This window comes from Tenebrio molitor, chromosome 2 (genome assembly GCF_963966145.1).
Source record: "Tenebrio molitor chromosome 2, icTenMoli1.1, whole genome shotgun sequence".
In the NCBI taxonomy this organism is placed as follows: Eukaryota; Metazoa; Arthropoda; class Insecta; order Coleoptera; family Tenebrionidae; genus Tenebrio; species Tenebrio molitor.
The window spans coordinates 28,184,318-28,205,762 of NC_091047.1; the positions used below are offsets into that span (position 1 = coordinate 28,184,318).

At 37.4% G+C, this 21,445-nt stretch overlaps 1 protein-coding gene and 2 long non-coding RNA genes across 7 annotated transcripts in view; 1 reads left to right on the forward strand and 2 right to left on the reverse strand.

The window, feature by feature from the left end:
- Window positions 1–8,185: 8,185 nt before the first annotated feature.
- The window catches only part of LOC138122685 (uncharacterized), a 74,142-nt gene continuing 60,882 nt past the window's right edge, over window positions 8,186–21,445 (forward strand). The window contains exons 1-4 of one of the 5 annotated variants that reach the window (XR_011156586.1): window positions 8,193–8,695; window positions 8,759–8,899; window positions 8,960–9,106; window positions 9,170–9,481. This is a non-coding gene — a long non-coding RNA (uncharacterized lncRNA). Of the gene's footprint in view, window positions 8,696–8,758; window positions 8,900–8,959; window positions 9,107–9,169; window positions 9,482–21,445 lie in introns of those variants that run through there. The other 4 variants (XR_011156585.1, XR_011156584.1, XR_011156587.1 and 1 more) reach the window with 4 other exon arrangements.
- On the reverse strand, window positions 9,968–10,828 carry LOC138124276 (uncharacterized). The gene is made up of 3 exons (XR_011157093.1): window positions 10,614–10,828; window positions 10,160–10,508; window positions 9,968–10,105 (listed from the first exon to the last, which is right to left on the reverse strand). It is a non-coding gene; the product is annotated as an uncharacterized lncRNA (long non-coding RNA).
- Window positions 19,279–20,901, reverse strand: LOC138124261 (acidic mammalian chitinase-like). Its single transcript, XM_069039249.1, has 7 exons — window positions 20,748–20,901; window positions 20,526–20,696; window positions 20,242–20,474; window positions 20,066–20,193; window positions 19,885–20,011; window positions 19,648–19,833; window positions 19,279–19,587 (listed from the first exon to the last, which is right to left on the reverse strand). Exons 1-7 carry the CDS (start codon window positions 20,809–20,811, stop codon window positions 19,342–19,344), a joined length of 1,155 nt encoding a protein of 384 aa, XP_068895350.1. The 5' UTR covers window positions 20,812–20,901; the 3' UTR covers window positions 19,279–19,341.

Sequence of the window (21,445 nt, forward strand, 5' to 3'; positions counted from 1 at the left end):
TCTCATTTCTGAAATAGGTATTGTATACTTCTTATATTGGTCCATAAAATATTTGACAGCTATGAAGCTACGCTTAAAAGAAACAAAAACAAGCACCAGGGTACTTGTTCACATTTTTTTCACATTGTAGCAAATTACTTTTGAAAAGAAATCCAGTTTAGAGATTTTGTTAAAAGAAATATTAAACAATGCTTTAATTTACAACTCAAATAGCCAATATCACCGACGTTCCTTAAAAATAGGGAACGCCTGTAATAGTTATTTATTCTATTTTAGTCAATAATCGTCTTTATACGCCCCCAAATGAGGGCATAAGTTGGCCTTTATGGCACAGATCTGTCAGGACGTAGACGAGTTCCTCCCAGCGGTCAGTTTACACCACAGGTGGTCGGTACTTGGCTGTTATCTGTAGACGAGTTGCTCCCGCTTATTGTCGAAGGATTAAGGAAGGCGGTAGGTATATTTTTACATTTTTGAGTGCAAGATCAAGGAATATTTACTAAATATTAAAATAAAATGTTTACTCTCAGGAATATTATTACAACATAGGTTTATTATGATAAGAAATTATTTGTACAAAATTTATTCTAGGGAGTATTCCATTTTCATAATTTTCTATTAATTTTTGTAATGTCTCCTTTTTGTTTCTTACGTCGTTTCTCAACTTTTTCATTCAGTTGTTTGCAAATTGAATTTTGCTATACGTATATGTTTGAAAACTAATAAGTACTGTTACGATTTAAATCGCCGCGCGTTTGTAATTCTTCGCGATTGTCTAGAATGTTCTAGAATTCATCGCGACGGAAACGTACTATGGCGGCCAAAAAATTTCGTCCGTCATTTTTCCGTCATTTCAAAAAAATCGGTGTAGTCCATTCCTTATTGTCATTATGATTGATGTTTTTACTTGTCACTTTTGAAAGTCTCTTGCACAAAGAGGAATGTCCCAAGCTGAGATTTCGATGGACCTTCATATACCTAAAAGTACAATTTCGTCCATTCTTCAGAAATGGAGGCAAAATGAAACTATTGAAAGACGCCAAGGCTCAGGGAGGCCTAGCACATCTACTGCAGAAGAAAATAATATGCTTCTCAATAGATTACGCAATAGCCCTTTTATGACGGCTGTTGAAGCGGTAAATACAAGCAAATACAACGGAAAGGAGCGGTCGATTTTCGGCAAACATATGGGCATGGATTTCAGTAGATAGCCCCGGGATAATGTTGCATCTAGAAGATCAGCTCAACAGTGATGTGTTTATGTTAGGATTCTTGAAGACGTGATGATGCCCTCAGTTTCAAGAATTTTTCCGAATTTTAACTTCATATTTCAACAAGACAATTGTTCAGTGCATACAGCACATAGGGTAGCAGAATGGTTCAGGAATAATAGCATAAACGTTCTTGATTGGCCGAGTCGCAATCCTGATTTGAACCCTAAAGAAAACATGTAGGGACTTTTGGTTCGTAATTTGCAACAACGACAATTGATTCGGAATAGGGCAGAACTTTTGACTGCGATTACTAATGCATGGCAATCATTACCTAGGAATTATCACAGAGATTTATGCCTCTCCATGTCGCGTCGTGTAAGGCGAGTTATTGATGCCAATAGAGCGATGCCCAAGTATTGATTTTAAACTTCATTCATTTTATCTTTTGATTTAGCTAAGTACTTAAACAAAAATAAATGTTTCATTTCCTTGTCTTTGCCTTAATGTTTTTCGTTTGATTTTTTAAAACTACGGCATACTCGTATAATTTCCACGGTTCTCTGTTTGGTACTTTAATCCAAAAATAGCCGCAAGTCTGCCTCTAGTGCGACTAGCGGTCGTGTGGTAATTGTGTAAGAGTAGAACTTGTCCTTTGTATTCACAAAATTTGAACTGATGGACTGAATGACAGATTGTCAAAATGACAATAACGATAAAAAAGCGAGGTTATTGGTGCTTAAGGGTAGTTTACACTTTATGTCAGGGCCTTGAAAGTGACGGACGAAATTTTTTGGCCGCAATAGTACTCGGACTTCCGCCGAAAAATCTGCGCATAGAGGGGGTGGAAGCTATAAATCGGGGGAACCAGAGACGGAACAGGAGATTTTTCGTGACCTTCTGCCGGTGGTGTTGTGAGTGCCTGGGGAGAGTCAAGGGGACAGTGATCGAGTGAATTTGCAGGGCCGACGAGACGACGTAGTGGAGTTCACGAGGGCCGTTGGAGACGATTCGTCTAAGTACCACCGCCCAAATCGCCAATCGGATCACGGACTTCACTACGGAAGGTTCCAAACCGAACGCTTTTGCGGATCAGGATCTAGTCGGGTTCTGCCAGTCCAGGTCGTCCCTGGACTCACCGGAAGGTGCCGGATCTACCCACCAGCAAGTCCGGAGCAGTGGTGACACCCCATTTTCCACAGGCCGTGGCTTCCCAAAGTTTTCGGTTGTATTTTGTCGCTCCGTCGAACTAATTGAGCGTTTGTATTTAACTATTGTCAAATTTCCATTGTCGCAACTCATTATTTCGACGGGTTAATGGTTTCCATCGAATTCATTTAATTTATTTATCGCGTTTAGGATTTTATAATTTGTTCGACTGTTAAAGTTGCAGTTTTGTTATAAGGCGGGTGAATTCAATAATTGTATTAATTTTAAAAAACAAAAAAAGTTCTTATCAAGTCCGTCGGGTTTTTATATTCACGAACGCTTATCAATCCCTGAGCGACCTCGCCAGGAATTGTGTATCGCGCTCATCGATCATTTTTTTTGCGCGTGGTTCTTCACCGGACCTTACAGAAGGAAAAAATCTTAACTTTTGGAGCGAAGAAAGACTTGGAGGATCTCTCCGCTTATGCGGGCGACGTAGCCGAATAGCGACGTTACGTAGGATCAGTCGCCCTTCCTCCTTCGCTAAAGAAAGGACTTTTTTTTACTGTTTCGCCGGTACTCGGTCGTTGAACGTCTGGGACCCGGAGGACCCTCCGAGGAGTTAGGGTTATTTTAAATTTGTACACGCCATTAAGCTAGTCAGACTTCGTTGTTTTCCTTTTCATTAATTTCATTATATTCATTGTTGACATCTGAATAAACGATTAGTTGGAAGATTGTGTATCATTTTCCGTACTCCGGGCAGTTCTCACCAACTTTTCATCTTCAGTCGGCGTTTCTCGTGGTTCGCATTGTAAACCGAGTCGAAGCCCACGACTTGTTCGTTATACCCCTGAACATTCCGGATGTGTAACCGGTAACAGGGTTGCCAGTTCGGGAGCGTAATTTATAACGTAACAGTACATATAAAAAAGCAAAAATAGAAGGATGAGTAGAATAAATAGTTATTTTTGTATTAAGTGCGCAAAATGATGTTTTTTGTTGGGGCATGAGAATGAGTTTTTGCTCGAGACCGTCAGATCTCATTCGAATGCGCCAACAAAACAGTCATCTTTCGCACAAAATTCAAACACTATTTTTTCTACAACCGCATTTTAAAATTTTTGAATTTTTAAATTTTTGTAAAATTTTCCTTGGATGCTAAAATTATTGTCAAAAAATACATACTTTGCGACTTGATAACGATGCATAAATGTCACGTTTTTGAAGTGAAACTTTTTATGGGAGGGTCTTGAAATTCTGATCGGCAACCTTTTTGTGTGACGAAAAGTGGTGGGGGTAAACACTCGGGTCGAGTGGGAGCAGTGTCTCGCACAACGGTTGCGCCAATATTTCCATCTCACTTAAATGTAAGTTAATCTGTTTGACACGATACAATAGTATATTAAGTATAAAGAACGGTAATGACAATGTACGGATCGAAGACAATTGTTTGGAGGAGGAGCTTGCGACGACTCCAATATTGTCTGAGATCCGTACATTGTCATTAACGTTCGTCATGCTTATGAGATTTTTTGCGCGATTGAATATTTATTACAAAACATTCCTAACTAGAATGCAATGCGATACGACGCCCTTCACATCGTGTTGCCACAATGTCGATTTTTGTATCGCGTTTCTAAGGCAATCTGCAAACAACTACCGCCATTGCAGTTTTTGTGCGCAAATATCGCCAGTTGTGTTGAAAAACATAATAAAATACGTGCAACGGACGTTTCTCGACTGTTTATTTTTTGTTATTGTGTGCTAGAAGTACCAACTACAATGTCCACACAAGTGCGCTAGATGGCGCCGGCAAATCGCAAACAGAGTATTTTGATACTAATTATAAACTAATTTTAACACCTCCACTTATCAAAATAATCTGAACCTAAAAGTACTTCACCCATTAAACAATATTCTGAATCCCTAATTTACTCAAAAAATAATTATGCCTTACGCTAGGTAAACCTTTGGTTAACAGGTCTGCAGGCATTTCAGAAGTTGGCAGATAAACTATCTTTACCAGGTTGTTAGCAACAGATTCTCTAACAAAATGATGTCGCACATCAATGTGCTTGGTTCGTTTATGGAACAAAGGATTTTCTGTCAACCTCTGAGCACCTTGGTTATCGTTAAACAGAACAATTGAATAGTCACAGCTTGCAATTTCTGACAATAAATTTTTCAGATATATAGCCTCTTTACAAGCTTCAGCAATTGCCATGTATTCTGCTTCAGTGCTCGATAAAGCTACTGTCTGCTGTTTTTTACATTCATAAGATATTACAGCACCTGAAAATTTGAAGCAAAACCCGGTGTAGGATTTCCTATCTATTGCATTTGATGCCCAGTCTGCATCGACAAAACCTTCCAAGTTACAATTATCATTAGTAAACATCAATCCATATGATTTAGTTTTTTGCAAATATTTCAGTATTCTTTTTGCTTGTTTCCAATGGACTGACGTAAAGCAATTATTGAACTGACTTAAATAACTAACACTATATGAGATATCAGGGCGCGTTAACACTGATAAGTACATAAGGCTTCCTATAAGTTGTTGGTAAGGATACTGTTTACAAACATCTTCTGACTTTTCTAATCTTAAATTTGTATCTATGGGAGTATCAGCACCTTTACAATCTGACATGTTAAATTTCTTCAAAATATATTCTACAAATTGCTTTTGATCTAAGGAGATACTGCCATTTTCATACATTTTTACCCTCATACCTAAACATTGTTTTAGTTGCCCTAAATCTTTAATTTTAAATTTTGACATTAAACTCTTTTTCAACTCATCTGTCATGGTTTCACTATTAGAAAAAATGAAAAAATCATCTACGAAAACTGCTATTATTATCCGCTCCTTCCTAAGTTTTTTACTATACAAACAAGGTTCTAATTTTGACTTCACATAGCCTAATTCTAACAAACAATCATCGACTCTTTTGTTCCAAGCTCTAGCAGATTGTTTTAGACCATAGATTGCACGTTTTAGTTTTAGTACACAATTACTTTTACATTCTAAATTTGGTGGAACTTGCATGTAAACATTTTCATCAAGGTAACCATTCAAGAATGCTGTTGTTACATCTAAATGAGTAATTGTAAATTTGAGTTTTACACTTAAAGCAAATAACAATCTTAAAGTTGAATATCTAAGAACAGGTGAATAGGTTTCTTTGTAGTCCACACCTTCTTTTTGGGTGAACCCCTTGGCTACTAGTCTCGCTCTAAATCTCACTCTGTTGTCACTTTCAAATTTCTTCTTAAAAACCCACTTACACTGTACCACTCTGTCTGCCTTCTTCACATCTACCAATTCCCATGCTTGGTTGTCTTCGAAAGCCTTCAGCTCTTCCATCATCGCTTGTCTCCACATCTCCTTTTCTGGCCCGTTCATCGCTTCTTCATAAGTGATTTCTTCACCACACGATTCCGATTCGTCCAACACACATAGGTTTGTGAAACCGTACCTGTTGACCGGTCGTCTTTCACGCTTGCTGGATCGTGCAGGGATTTCTTCTTCAGAAAGTGTATGGTTAGCATCATCTTTCGTTGAATATGAGCTCGATGTGTCACAGACATACGTAGGATCATCCGGATCTGGAACAGTGTTGTCTTCTTCTGTCGAGTCTTCATCCTCCACTTGTTGTACCTCGGGTACTTTGTCGTTTTCCTTCACTTCTATCTGAGACTTGTCCGAGTTGATTTCATTCTTTTCCATGATTATCACATCTCTGCTCGTAGTGACTTGTCTCGTCTTTGGGTTGTAGAGTCTGTATCCTTTCACATTCTCTGGATAACCTACAAAAATGTATTTGGTCGCTTTCTTATCCCACTTTTGTCTTTTGTTCTTGGGTATATGCACCATTGCAGGGCTGCCAAATACTCTAACATGACTGACATCAGGTTTCCTGCCTGTCCACCTTTCAAATGGTGTCATCTGTCCTAGACCTGAAGCCGGCGACCTATTCTTGAGGTATACTGCCGTATTGACTGCCTCGGCCCAAAAACTTTTGTCTAGTTCAGCTTCAAAGAGTAGACATTTTGCACGTTCAACTATTGTCCTGTTGAAACGCTCACAGAGACCGTTCTGCTCCGGAGTATACGGGTTGGTCTTCTGATGGGTAATTCCTGCTGCTTTCAAGTAGCTTTCCATCTGTTGTGAACAAAACTCCCCTCCATTGTCGGTTCTCAATGTTTTGATTTTTGATTCAGTTTGGTTCTCAACCATACCTCGAAATTCCTTAAAACGTTGTAATGCCTGGTTCTTCTCCTTCAAGAAGTACACAAATGACATTCGACTGGCATCATCTACAAACAGGAGAAAATATTTAGCTTGACCAATTGACTTGGTTTCCATCGGTCCGCATAAATCTGAGTGTACCACTTCTAGTAGTTTCTTGCTTCTATGGTTTGCCGACGGAAAAGGTAAACGGGTCTGTTTTCCTTCACAGCACACTTGACAATTCGATTTCTGAATGTCAGCTTTCTCGTTGTAGAATACTCCCTCTACAGCGCCTCCTTTCATTCTTTCAAGGTCATTGCTGTTGATGTGTCCTAGTTTTCTATGCCACGTCTTTGCATCTGTAGCCTGAACCACCGTCGCTGCCAACACCTTCTCGGACTTCACTGTGTTCAATTTGTACACCCCATTTTCCAATTCTGCTACTCCTATTAGCACTTTCTGTTGATTATGGATGTGACAGATATTCTTCTTGAACGATACTGTATTTCCATTCGCCACCAACTGACTAACTGATAACAGATTTGTTGTGAGGTTAGGAATGCATAAAATGTTTCTCACTGTGATGTCAAACTGAGAATTCTTCACTCTTGTAGTGATTTGTGTATCCCCGGCACATTTGACTGGCATAGACATATGATTTGCAATAATAATTTCTTTCATTTCGTGCACTTGTCGAACTCGCTGTAACTTTTCTGGATTTGGCGTCATATGAGCACTTGCTCCCGAGTCTACATACCAATCTTCTGTACTGAATTTGCCGTTTAGAAAAGCCGCACTAAAAGCATTAGCTTGCCTCTCTTTCAATTCAGGACACTGGTTTTTGTAGTGGCCAATTTTCTTGCAGTTATAGCATTTTATCTGCTTACCCGTTTTATCTGGCGTTTGTTTTTGTTTTCCGCCACGATCGGTGTTTTTTGTTCGCTGTTTCGACCAAAACGCAGATTCTGTTTCAGTACTTCCGACCTCAGAACTCATGTCAAGCAACTTTGTTTTTATGACGTCAGCACTGATTTCTATTCCCGAATGTTCGATGGCCATTATCATTGGTGCGAATTTTTCAGGAAGTCCAGCCAATAGCAATGAACCAATCCACTGCTCGTTGATTTCGAAACCCGTTCCTTTTAATCTTTGCGCTGTTTCCACCATTTGAGACACATAACTTGTCATGGAGTCACAATTTTCAAGTCGAATGGATATCAATGTTCGAAGTAAACTGATTTTCCTTGTGTATCCTGAGTCATCGAATAACTGTTTTAGCTTGTTCCATAAGGCACTTACCGTGTTCTCATTCTTGATGTGCACATATAAGGGGGGGGGTCAATTGTCATCACGAGTTTCGCTTTCGCTTTTCTTTGATCAGCTTCACTCAAATCGGCTGGTAACGCATACCTTCCAACACCAAAAAATTTCTTGCTGCGAACGCCCAATCGTCGTAATTTTCACGTCCTTTTAACTTCGGAACGTTGACCAGGTAGCTTGATGTCGACATTTTTCACACAACACGAAAATTGATTTCTAGAAATTACTTGAGAAATTATTAGATTTGCGAGTCTGGGCTGGTCTGGGCCCATAACCTAATAAAATACGTGCAATGGACGTTTCTCGACTGTTTATTTTTTGTTATTGTGTGCTAGAAGTACCAACTACAATGTCCACACAAGTGCGCTAGATGGCGCCGGCAAATCGCAAACAGAGTATTTTGATACTAATTATAAACTAATTTTAACAAAACAAGCAGTAAAATGAGTGATATTAGTGATTCCGAAAACGAAGTGGATATTGTAGAAGAAACTTTGAATGTGGGGTGCGTCACAAATAAAGAATTTTTGAAACTAACGACCTCAACGTGTAATTAAGAAGACAAGGAAAATTTGTGGTATGAAAATTTTGATAATACTAATGTCGCGGCAAGTTCACTAATATTATTTCATTGCAGCGGCAAGGAATGCCGACCACAAGAGCCGTGTGAGTTTCCAGAAAGTGCTAACATCTTGTCTTCAACTTCTGTCTACATAAATCAAGAATTTTCGAAACCAGCGAACTCAATATGAAATCAAGAAGACAAGGAAAATCCGGGGTATGAACATTTTGACAATTCTAATGTCGCGGCAAGTCTGTTACTAAAATTGTTTCATTGCAGCGGCGAGGTAGGCCGACTACAAGAGCCGTGTGAGTTTCCAGAAAGTGCTAACATCTTGTCTTCAACTTCCGTCTACATAAATGAAGATTTTTCGAAACCAACGATCTCAATTTGTAATCAAGAAGACAAGGAAAATGCGGGGTATGAAAATTTTGACAATGCCAATGTCGCGGCAAGTTTGCTAATGCTATTTCATTGCAGCAGCAAGGAAAGCCGAGTACAAGAGCCGTGTGAGTTTCCAGAAAGTGCTAACATCTTGTCTTCAACTTCTGTCTACATAAATAAAGAATTATTTTCGAAACCAACAACCTCAATGTGTACCTAATCAAGAAGACAAGGAAAATCCGGGTATGAACATTTTGACAATTCTAATGTCGCGGCAAGTCTGTTACTAAAATTGTTTCATTGCAGCAGCAAGGTAGGCCGACTACAAGAGCCGTGTGAGTTTCCAGAAAGTGCCCCCACATCTTGTCTTCAACTTCTGTCTACATAAAAATTATTATAATAATCGATTAATTTTGAATAAACTTTACTTACCGTTCTAGAACACCAAAAATTACTTACCATCGAGTTTATCGTTAGCAACGAGTAAACAGAGCTTACCATCTTGGAAACAGACGTGGTAAACAACCAAATAGAGTACAATCGCGCAAAAACATTCCTTAAAATTCTGTATACTTCTGTCTTTGTCACACTCACGGCATTTATCGATAATGTACTCTCATTAATTTGGAGGCTTAAAAATGAACAATGAGTTACGCATTTCGATACTGTTTAGTGTTATAGTTATTTATAATTTATTTTCTTCATTAAAATATACAATTTTGTTGTGAATATGCTATTTAAAAGTGATGAATAATTACAATGTTTCCCTGTAATACAAAAGTTTCACTTCTATCGTGCGTCTTTACGACACATTCTGTTTTTTTTTTTGACGGTTGTAGAAAATAGTATATTATGATACAAGTTTATAAGGAAGCCTTTAAAGCACGCGCGACGAGTTTAAGACGCGTAGCGGAGTGCTTTTAACGTCACTTCTAGTAGGACCCCTTCAGAACACTTTGTTTTTTAAGCATTTTGACTTTGTTTTCAAAGGTATGTTTAAAAAAGCAAAACTATATGGGCTTGTTCAGCACACACCATTTTTTTATCAGATCTACCCCGTTTTTCAAGGTACCTTTGTTAAAAGTTAAAATCTAAAATCAAATATTTTAGAAGAAAAATAATTTATTGAATTAATTTATCAAAAAGTAGTATATTAGCAAAAAGTAGCATACAAAATAATAATAACATAATTAAAATCCAGCTCCATTCGGCGGCGCCCCCTCAGAATCAGTTGAACCGTCCCTAAATTTTCAAGAATAAAACAACATAAAATGAAAAGTGTTAAACCATTCTTACTCGGGTCCCAAATTTCCCAGGGCTGCTTTGAAGCGTTCGCATTCTTGCACTGTGCAAAATTGAATGTTTATATTGAGGATATCGTCGAGATGTAGTGTTATCGTCGTCTCATCCAACTGTAACAACTGCTGTCTGGGTAATTTAAATAAATAAATCTTGGGATTAGACGGAATTATGGTAAGTTTCCGATTGTTGGCTTTCACTCTTCTTTCGGCCTTTTCGGAGCTGAAAAACACTTTTGCCCGTGTTTCGAAACCCATCCTTTCGCGTCGAAGACCCAACTGAAATAACCTCAGTTCTTCTATGCTTGAATTTTTTACCCCAAAACGTTTTTGCTCCATTGTTTTATCTGCACATGATAAGCAAATATGAAAAAGATTTGATTTAAAATGAGTCTGATAAACAATAGTCTCGATTAATTTAGCGTAATTTTTCATCTAGTGGTATTACTTACCTCAAATTGATAAAAAAGCACAAAATGAAATTAATAGAATAATATCCATCTTAACCTGGAATGCAATAATTTCAATTGTTATGGACTTGAGTCTTCAATAACTGACTTTTCGTATATTATTAATTTAAAATACAAACAGTACAAATACGAACAGTTCTCGTAGTATGCGTCTAAACACGGTTGTGAAACAAAGGAAAATGAATAACAAAATTATAATAGTGTTTGTAATAGATAACAAGTGTTGACTTAAAGAAAATGAAGTGATGAATTTCTTAATCTATCTTAAATGCCTATTCTTGTTTGAAAGAACATAGTAAAATAAGATAGAAAGAAATGTACCTATATTAATGTATTATTAATATGTTTGATGATGATATCAAATGAGAATGATTAAAGGTATTTAACACAACGGCACAACACAAACCGATTTTTGGCTTAGATAGAGAAAAGCAACCAATTATTAACACACTAGAAACTTGATTTTGTCTTTTACATGCGAAGCACTAAATATTTCAAGTAAAAGAGCAAAAATAACAATTTTAAACAAATTTTAAGAATTTATGCACATGTTCTTTCACTTCTTCTGGAGAGATTAAAATAACAGCAATTTTTCGTAACAATTCAACTTCACCTTCTGTCAGATCAAACAGAATTTCTTCGTCATTTGATATGCAACAAACTGTAGATATTCCATTCTCTTTCAAATTTATAGTTATGTTACCTTCCATTTATATAACCGAAATATTTTTAAATAAGAGAGATATTAAGTTGCACAGTCTTAGCTATGTAATGATCTGAATACATTACCTTTTTCCGCCATATATTCGAACCTGCGCAAAACGGTAACAAATGTGGTCGTGATCGTCATCGAAGCGGAGGAGCCCTACGTTGTGTTTTTCTTTTGGCGGAAGAGTGCCGCAAAAATAAAACACACATGTGAGGGACGCAAAATACCTTTTATTGAAAAATGCCTGTGATAACATTAATTTTCGGCGAACAAATAAAATGAATCCAAAATTAACGGGGGCCAAGTATAACAAACTAAAGAAAATTAACTAGCTGAGGCCATCGCAAAAACAAACAACAATATTAATACAGCAACATTGAAAACAAACACAACGGGTAAATGACAACAAAAATGACAAGTTAAAGGTTACAAAACAAGTGAACAAATTATAAGGCAGTTATCACAGACAGGGACGGATAAAAACCCTTTCCAAAACCATATCCCAGGTATTACTCATATTTTACAATTCAAATTTAATTAGTAACTACACGGTCAAGGTACGGCAACGGGAGCTTAGAGCTGGAGGTAACAAACTCTCGGCCGCGAAGGGGCTCAGAAGAATAATCTGAATCATCTTGAGATCAAGCGACGTTTATAGATATTCGGGGTATTAATGAACGTCAGACTATTTCACTGACCAAGCAAGAGTGACAGAGCGTCTCGGGGTCGTACGATTAGCATTCCTAGACCGCAACCGCAAAGACCTAGGTCCGCCGTCCCCGACCAACCGTTTCCCGACAAACCCCCGAAGTCTCTATAACCTCGACGGAAGCTTCACGATAACATCCCGAAGCCGCTTCCGCAAAGACTTAGGTCCGCCCCCGCTAACGGCTCTAAATAACCGTAGCTTCCACAGAAATTTACTAAACAACCCCACGACTTCCTGATTGTCCCCTAGCTCCCATAGGGGCGCACTTACAACATTTTACTTTAACTCTTAACGACACAAAGACAAACCCGAGTTTAATTCAATCGAACAAAGCGTAACATTAAACGATGAGAAAATTCAGCAAAACAAAGCGCAACAATAAACAATGATAAAATAAGCAAAACAAAACGCAACATTAAACAATGAGCAAATAAAAGAGAACAAAGCGCAAAGTTAAATAACGATAAAATAAAAACGCTTTAAATGGCACAAATATCGGTAAGCAACATAAATAACGAATACAATAATCGATGGCTGGTCGAGTGCCGTTAGAAAATGTTAGTGAAAGCAAAACAATTTTTGAAATTACCAGATTGCCAAAAAAAATGAACCTCCCGGGGAAAACTTAGGGATAACGCTTAAAATTAACAAATGGGCGCTTCTCGAAAGAAACAGCATGCAACAAAATGATATTTACAACATACCCATACCACGTGGTCCTGGTCTCAAAAAAAAAGGGAACGACGAACGTGGGACAAATTACCCGGGGTGGATTAAAACGTCAGATTCCTCACGGGGACACAAAATATCTACTCGGGACGGTATAGTCCAGTCAATAAAGACATAAAAATGGCTCCACCTTCCAAAAGGTACAGAAAAGTTTATACTTGGCAGGTATCTTCTATTAGGCATATTATTAATATTGCCGAGTTTGCGACCTTGGGGGGTTGCTGCTCGCCCCGCCATACTGGAGAAGAGGGGTGCAAAATCACATTTTTGCGATTATTTCACTATCCGTGCGAGATACTTCTATCTAAGTTATTATAGAAAATGTAGAGCATGCAATTCTCTACATTTTTTGTTTTTTTATGTTTTTTTGTCAGATCAACAGTTTCGTAGTTACAGCGTATAGAAATCGAGAATTTCTTTTATTTTTGTACTTTTTATTCTTTTCCACACCACCACAGAGGTAGATATAGGGTGCGTTTTTTTTTGACGTGGTGTCCCCAGTGGGCATAGTCCACGATGCAGTAAAAGTTTACTGTTTTACTCTTTTTGATCCCTTTGTAACCCGAATGATCTGGATCGAACGGTATAGATGAGCTGAATTCATTAGAGTTTATGAATTCGGGAATTCCTCTTGAGAATTTTCCTCTTGTTCCTCAGGGTCATCATCATCATCATCAGGATCAGGAAAGACATACACACACATCCATGGCCCTTGGAAAATATCCTCCCCCTTCGGTGAGATTCGAAGAGTTTTTCGCATAAAACAAAAAAGCAAGGTACGTTCCTTTCTTGTTAATGTTTTTAGTAAAATCTGTTTTGTCTTTCGAATAGATGGTCAGACTAAAACAACAACCAGAGACGGATGTGTGGGTGGCGATTCATAAAAAGGCCGTTTCGTTTAACTCGTTAAATGCGATTTACGATGAATTTTACTATAAAAATGAAATAATTGTGATTAGCTGCACAGATGGAAACCAATTACGCCTTCAACTAAGAGGGAAACATGTGATCCTAAAGTTTGGGTCTCCAGAAGCAATGGAGGCATTTTGCAGAATTGTTAAGTAAGAAAAATTTCTCTACTATTTAATTTATAACAGTTATAAAGCTGTTTAACAAACCACAAGGAAAAAATTATTTATTAAATAAAATAGGTGTGCATTTAAAGTAGCATTATAGTATTAAAAATAACATCTTGCGTTTGTATAACCCACACAATACAATACAAACTGTATTTTTTTTTGCAGCTACTCAGAAGGGATTGAAGCACCATGTCCCTCGCCAGTATCTTCGGTTTCCTTGTTTTAAAGCATATTTCCTAGAGGTTACTTCGCATTGGCGCACGTTTTATAAAATATGATATACAGGGTGTATTTTTAAAATATGACGAAATTTTACCTACGAGGTTGTGGGACAACGTAGAAGACTAAAAGCAGTTAAAAAAATTGTACCTCAAAAATTAAATGTCAATTTATTTTTTGACATAGAATTTTTTAAATATTTTTTCCGAGTTCTACATGAAGCCAGTAGCTCGCGGTTAAAGTTTGGCCGGACGTTTACCTAACACCCTGTACAGGGTCATTATAAATTATTGCCCCATCGTAGGTGGCTGTGCGCTATGCTTTAGGTGCGCCACTACGCCCACTAGTTGTGACAAACATTTATAATGACCCCGTATTTTTTCCACATTTTTTTTGTATTTTACTTTATTAAGGAGGCTGTCGTCAATCCAAGGTTTATTACAATTTAACCTTTTACTAAATAATCTAGAGTTAGAATGCACATACTGAAACGTTCCGACTTCCTTGACTTTTCCTCGATGAAACTTTCCTCCCTCATTTGGTGTATTGTTGGTTGCCGCATTCCCTCGGATGAAATTTTTGCGGAAAAATATGAAACAAAAATAATGAGAAAAGAAATGTTTATGGATCCTATGTTGTGTTTTATTTTTCATTTTGTTTAATGAGGTTCTAACGAAAGGCCGTACCTTTGGAAGGTTTTTTCCAAATAGAATTAAAACGATTGAGCACATTTCACTTAAATTTTATTTAACAAATAATCGAATGTGGTGGTGTTTGGTCCCAACAAATTATCAGAAGTTGGTGGAAATTTGACTCAATGAAATTTGACTCGCAGCCCACGAATTGCGATCTGACTCTTGAATAAATGACTGAGCTGGACCAATATAGGAGTTTATGGCGCGAACAGCATTATAAGAGTTTGAGATGCGAACTATGTGATCCGATTTAGATTTGACTTGTTAAATTGAATCCGACGCGCTGCCTTGGAATCTCATAGATCACCCTGGTCTACTCCGGTGGTCGAAAATAAAAAGGGAAAAAGGTTCTAACAGGGCCAAAGGGTACCTCTCTTCACGTGTCAGCTGTTGTTGATCTGCTAGGTACTTCTAAAAATTGTTCTACATTAGTTTGATTCCCCAAAACCGTTCTAATTAATAATCAGTTCGTAAATTTCATTCTCTCTCGCTCACTCACACCTCTGATTTCTACGACTACCTGACTTTACCGTTACCCGGTGCTCTGTGCTTTCTACCGACTCCCTTTCTACTTTGCCTTGTTACTTTTCTAACTAAAAGTGCCAACGATTCTAAATATTTTTTACAATAAAGCGCTCTGTTTCTAATTTGCAATTCTTGCCCTTTAATTACAAATATGCCACAAATTTGAGAATGCCAAAAAAGTAAATTAACCTAATGAACATTAATTTTGTGGTTCTCTCAATTTGAAATCTGCTAATATCAAATTCATTAATTCAATTATCCCTTGATTTTAACTGGACCTCCCAAATTGTCGAACGAGTAAATTTTGCAGTGTTTCTTTTCCCATAAAAACTGTTATCTTTGTGTTGTGTTCGGACAGAACGCGTACCTGAATTTTCAAAGAAAGGTTGGCAAATTCTTAATTTATCGAACCTATTCGGACCGTTACAATATGTTCTAATAATTGATAAGAGTTTGTCCCATTATCCCTGAGTAAACAATGATTTTAAAATATTCCAATCAACAAGCGATAGTTCATTGTTAAGGTTTTCAAAGTCAGTTTTAATATAATTATATTCCTTGTATTTTTTTATCAGGGTAAAGAAGCAATTGTAAATCAAATTTTATAGTTGAATGATCTATGGGACTTGAAACTTTCACTGAAGTCACAAGATTTTTATCCGTTGTTAAAATTAGATCTAATAAAGAATAAAGATGGATTTTGACAAGTTCGGTACCTTGTGGGTTCATTGATTAATTGAGAAAAACTATTTTCTGACACAAAATCTACAAATATCTGTTCTGTGTTCGAAGCTATGTTGGGAAAATTGAAATCTCCCACAATAATTAAATTAGGAAACTTTTCCAAGGTAGATACAATTGTATCAAGTAAGGTTATGTCATTATTCTGGCTGTTTAAGACTGAATTTGTTGGCGGCCTGTAGACCCATGCAGTGACAAAATTAAATTGAACGTTTTCGATTTTAATCCATACAGAATCGTAAGCTTTGACAGAAATGTTAAGTTCTGTAATAGTAAATTTTTTACTAATAACCGATTTGTCAACATAGATGCAAACGCCACCCCTCCTAAGAGACGACCGGTCGTTTCGAAATAGTAAGTAATTATCAATATTAATTACACTATCTATAATTGATGACTTTTATTTATTTTTGCTGTCAATAGGCGAACGAAATGTTCTAAAGTGACCTCTGGCGGAACCTGGTTGAATTACTTTGTGAAGTATACCTCGTGGTTGTTACATGTGTATTTACTATTTACTAAAGTTGATTCAAGTTGCAAAAAGCCACTTTGCCTTTGCAACAGCACTTTTATGGCATTAGTCATTTGAAATTACTTTAAAACTGTACTTATATGGAAAACATTCAATCCAAACTATGATTTTCTGGTCCCTTTGTGCCTTTATTTGGTTCAAAATAGTTATTTATTCTTATCTGACCCAAAACACATTTGCCCGCAAAAACTTATTGCAATAAAACTATGAGTACTGGGTGTTTACCTTTCTTTGTCACGTAGTATATGACAGGACCTGACTGCAATCTAACAAAAAAATATCTTGGCCTGCTGCGTATTTAAAACAATCGTCAACGGCTAATAACTAACAAGTAAATCTATAACCTCAAAAGTTCATTCAACATGAATGTTTAATCTTCCTTAGTTTTTCATTAAATTGGTACCTACATTTTAACAGATTTGGATTAAAAGGAAAAGTTGATATACATAAAGCATGGATGCTTAAGTTTTCAGGCACAGACCAAATAAAACCACTCTGGTGACACTTTTTAAGACTCTGTGCCCTTTCCCAACACACTGAAATGAGGGTACTGCCTCCAAATAAGAAAAAACATCCTCAAAACTAAGGTACACCATCGTACACAATAACAAAAACAGAAACGAAATAACGTAATATACTTCTTACGACGGCCATATTTGTCACGATTGCAGCGCCACCATCGGTCATTTGTTTCGCCTATACTTGTTACTAACATGACAAATTATTCACTAGGCGCCAAATTCAAATTGTCCTCATTCTTTTTCAATCACACTATACTTATTTATTGCCGTATTTAAATACATTTTATTTTTTAGTAACACGATATTGTTTCATTTCGTCATAGATACAGATTGTGAAAAACAACTCATATCTCCCTTGGGATTTGTCAAATTTTTTCGCCCTCCACATTGTTGACAACAAACTCATGAGAACGAAACTATAGCAACCACATATTCACACAATCTCCCCTGCTCAATATTTTTAATAAAATTTTAACTTTTAAATAGAGAGACTAAAAAATAAAATATTGTATACACCACGGGAGATATTCGTGTTTTTCTCCTCGGTTGACTTATAATAAGTATTAAGTACTTCTACAAGCAACTCGTTAAATTTGGACGTTATTGAACAGATATTTGTATAGAGAACAGATATATTGAAATTTTCGACAATCAGTTTTTTTGTTTGGTAATGATCTGGGGCACGCGATTAATATACTTAATTGTTAAATTAGTTACACCGGAGTTTATGCGCTGATCTAATTCTTCACGTAGTGACTTGAGATACTGCATTTGACGAGGTGTTTTGTCCTCTCTTATAACAATTTTCGCATAAACATCCTTACCCAAAAGAACTGATTGTTTTCTTAAGCACGATCGAGCTGAATCGGAATTATTTAACCGCAGTTTAAGCGGGGCTGGTTTCCTGCCGCTACTCTTTCCCAAACGGACAACATTCTCAGGGGATACAGCTAGCGAAGTGTTGATAACCTTCAAAATATCGTTTGCGATCCCCACATCTTCAACATGAGGATCTTTCTTGACATTATATAAGATGACATTGCAGGCTCGAACTGACCTGGTATTCGAGCCAATCAGAGTTTCCAACTGAGCAAAACGTTCATCAAATGACGTTTTCATACTATTAACAAGAGTTTTTATCTCCGCCATAGTAGTAAACGTTACGTTGCATCGGTTGCAGAGCACTTTAATATTAGCAGACCGAGATTTGATAGATTCAACTTCTTTTTCACTCAAAGTCAGACAACGTATGTGGATGTTTAATGTACAGCCATCACACTTAACGTGTGCCGATTTTCCACTAACATCCTTAAAGCAGTGGCAACAATTAGCACTCATTGCACCTAATTAATATGCAAGAGGCGCACCCGCTTGTTATTTTTAATGTTTTTATAACGCAACGCTGTGTATCGCTAGGTACAAAAAACACCAGAGGACAAAAACAACGGTAAGATACGGATCTTATCTGTCTCGTTGAAAAATGTATTTATTTTTCACTTTAGTATAATTGCATGATAACTCCTAGGATACGAAATACGTAAACATGTCCATAACAACCGGGGCATAATACAGGGCGTAATAAGAATAAGCGGGCGTAATAAGAATAAGTGGGCGTAATGAATTCATAACGCCCTCATCAATTCATAATTGCAGAGATGCCAATATATTTTTTTTAAGAACACGTAGTGAAAAATAAAATCTTGTATGCACCACGGCGTCACCGAATGATTACGCCCATCGAACGATATCCATCTCTCGGGCTAAAGCCGCCGAGTTGGATTCATCGTTCTCCGGGCGTAATCATCGTTGTAACGCCCTTGGTGCATAAATAGCTATTAATACGGCAATAAATAAGTATAGGTGCTTTAGGTACTTACGTAAAAAGTTGCAAAAGTTGGATATGCAAAGGCACAAGTAATATCTGAGTTAGAAAACGATATAACTTTCGAAAATATACGAATCACACTAAACACTGGCAAATGGAAAACAGAACGGAGCACGTTGGCACACGTCTGCACACATCCGCAGCATTAACGACACACTCGGGTATTTAAAAGCCCTCCTTCCTCGGGCTTTAAACATTCACTCGTGCCATAATTTCCTGATTATGCCCTTAATACATAATTTAAATTATTAAAGGGTTAATTCGCCGTTTATGTTCCGGTGCAACGCAGTTAGAAGAGCTTAGTAATTTAATATTTTTTATATACAGAAGTTTTATTAAAAATTCATTCAAGTACAAATATTATGCTTAGTTCAAGTACTGGTTGATGGTGTTGAGAATGGGATACGGTCCGTTGCCACAGAGTCCGCGGAAATCGTCAGTGTCCAAAGACCACACCATAGCCCCACCAAGATTTTTGGAATTGGCGAATTCAATCTTCAACTGAATCGACTTTTGATCATCGAAGCCAAGCCATTGGTTGCCGTTTTGGATATGTGGTACTTGTTGCTCATCATCCCACGTGTAGTCCCAATCACTGTCCAATTCACATATCTAATCCAAAAAATAAAGGAGTTAGTTCTACTTGCCGCTCTTGAAATATCTACAATTTACCTCATTGTAGCCGATAACACCCATTTCGCGAGTGTAAGGACCGGCTTCGCTTCCTCCATAGGTACCAGCGTACAATGAAGAGTTGTTAGGATCGGCCAAACTGAATCCACGACCGTATGTTCCCAAACCAATGTTGATTTTCTGAGGGTCTGCACCTTCATCCAGCCAGTACTGGATACCAGCAGCCTAAACATTTATAAATCAATATAGTACTAGATCAGCTAATCGTTTACGTACGACGTTGAGGGTTTTTTGTTCGTCGGTTACGTCTAGACTGGAGGCGTATAAGGGGGCATAGTGACCCACGAAGCTCTCAAAGGCACCATGGAAGTCGTAGACCATCACATTAATCATATCCAGGTTTCTGCAAGTCAATAAATAATAATCAAAGTGTTTTGACATATCGATAGATTCCTACTCTGAGACTCCGGGAATGTCGTAAGAGAGCTTGCAAGAAGCAATTCCTCCTGAGACAGCAGCTGACAAAATCAAGCCTTTAGCATTAAGGGCAGACTTGAGTTCTCCAAGGAGAGTAACAAAATTTGCCTGCAAGAAATAGTTGACACTGTAATTTTTAAAAATTTTTTAACGTACTTTGTCTATATCTTCGCCACCACGTTGGCAAGGGTACTCCCAATCCAGATCAAAACCATCAAAACCGTACAGGTCGATGAAATCAAGAACGGCTTGTACCATTGCAGCTCTGGTATTGGCATTTCTGGCCACTTGTGAGTACTTGTACGATCCCTCGTTCCATCCGCCCATGCTGAGAATTATCTTCAAATTAGGATTTTGCTCCTTGAGGCTCATCAAATGATTCATCTCATCTGCAAGCATCCCGATTTACAATTGCATTGATAAAATCTTTGTTATATTACCTAGACCAGTGAGTTCCCAGTCGTCCAAAACGGAAACAGTACCATCTTCTCGAAGACCAACGAAAGCGTACAAAATGTGGGTGCAGAGATTGGGGTCCACATCAAGAGCCGTGAATTTACCATTGTCGGGTCTGTAGATGGTCCAGCTGGCAAAGTAGCATACCACATTTCCTGAAACAGATTCGGTTGATTGAGGATTAAATGTGTTGATTGAATATTTACCAGCAGAAGCAGATAGCACCATGAAGGCACTGGTAAAAGCTAGAAGAAGCAAGAGCTTTGACATTTTGATTTGAAGGGGAAGACTTGTCGACTTGCCAGACTTTCTTGAGTTGGATATTTATATGCAGAAAAATGGAAGATGAATATCTAATCTTATTATTTATTGGTCTTAAACTATAAGCATCTGATAAGTGAATAATAGAGCGACTCTCTATTTTAAGTGTTTATCAAAAATCTGACAGGAAAAATGAAATTTCCAATTTTTCTAGTAATCTCGAGAGGATTTGCAGGAGGTCTTAGTAAGAGTTAGATGACACTATCTCAAGTGTTTATTCGAAGCAGATGTCATTTATAATAATCAAAGTGTCGAGAAGTAGTTGCGATTAATTTACGTAGTGAATTTCTGTAATTTAAGTAATTGTTCACTAACAAATGAATTCTTTTTGCTGGAGCTGTTACCAATAATATTTTTCTATCTGGGGAGTCTTCCCAATATTAAGAATAGAACATGTCGACAATATCATTGCTGAAAAGATTTCAAGCTTCAGGGGTACTACTCTCTATACAGAAATAGCACTTTTAAGACTACATCGGATATTTTTTTAAATTGCACCTTATAGTAGGCGTTGAAGAGTCGACTGTGAACGCACTATGCAGGTTATATTACGGCTCAGCTGTTCAAAAACTTACGTTTTACA

What these genes read in the sequence shown, in the direction of transcription:
- LOC138124261 (XM_069039249.1), bottom strand. Translation starts at nt 20,811, where the DNA reads ATGTCAAAGCTCTTGCTTCTTCTAGCTTTTACCAGTGCCTTCATGGTG. An exon ending in GACATTCCCGGAGTCTCAGA is followed by an intron (nt 20,012 to 20,065) that starts GTAGGAATCTAT and finishes ATTGACTTGCAG; the next exon opens with AAACCTGGATATGATTAATG. An exon ending in AACAAAAAACCCTCAACGTC is followed by an intron (nt 19,834 to 19,884) that starts GTACGTAAACGA and finishes ATAAATGTTTAG; the next exon opens with GCTGCTGGTATCCAGTACTG.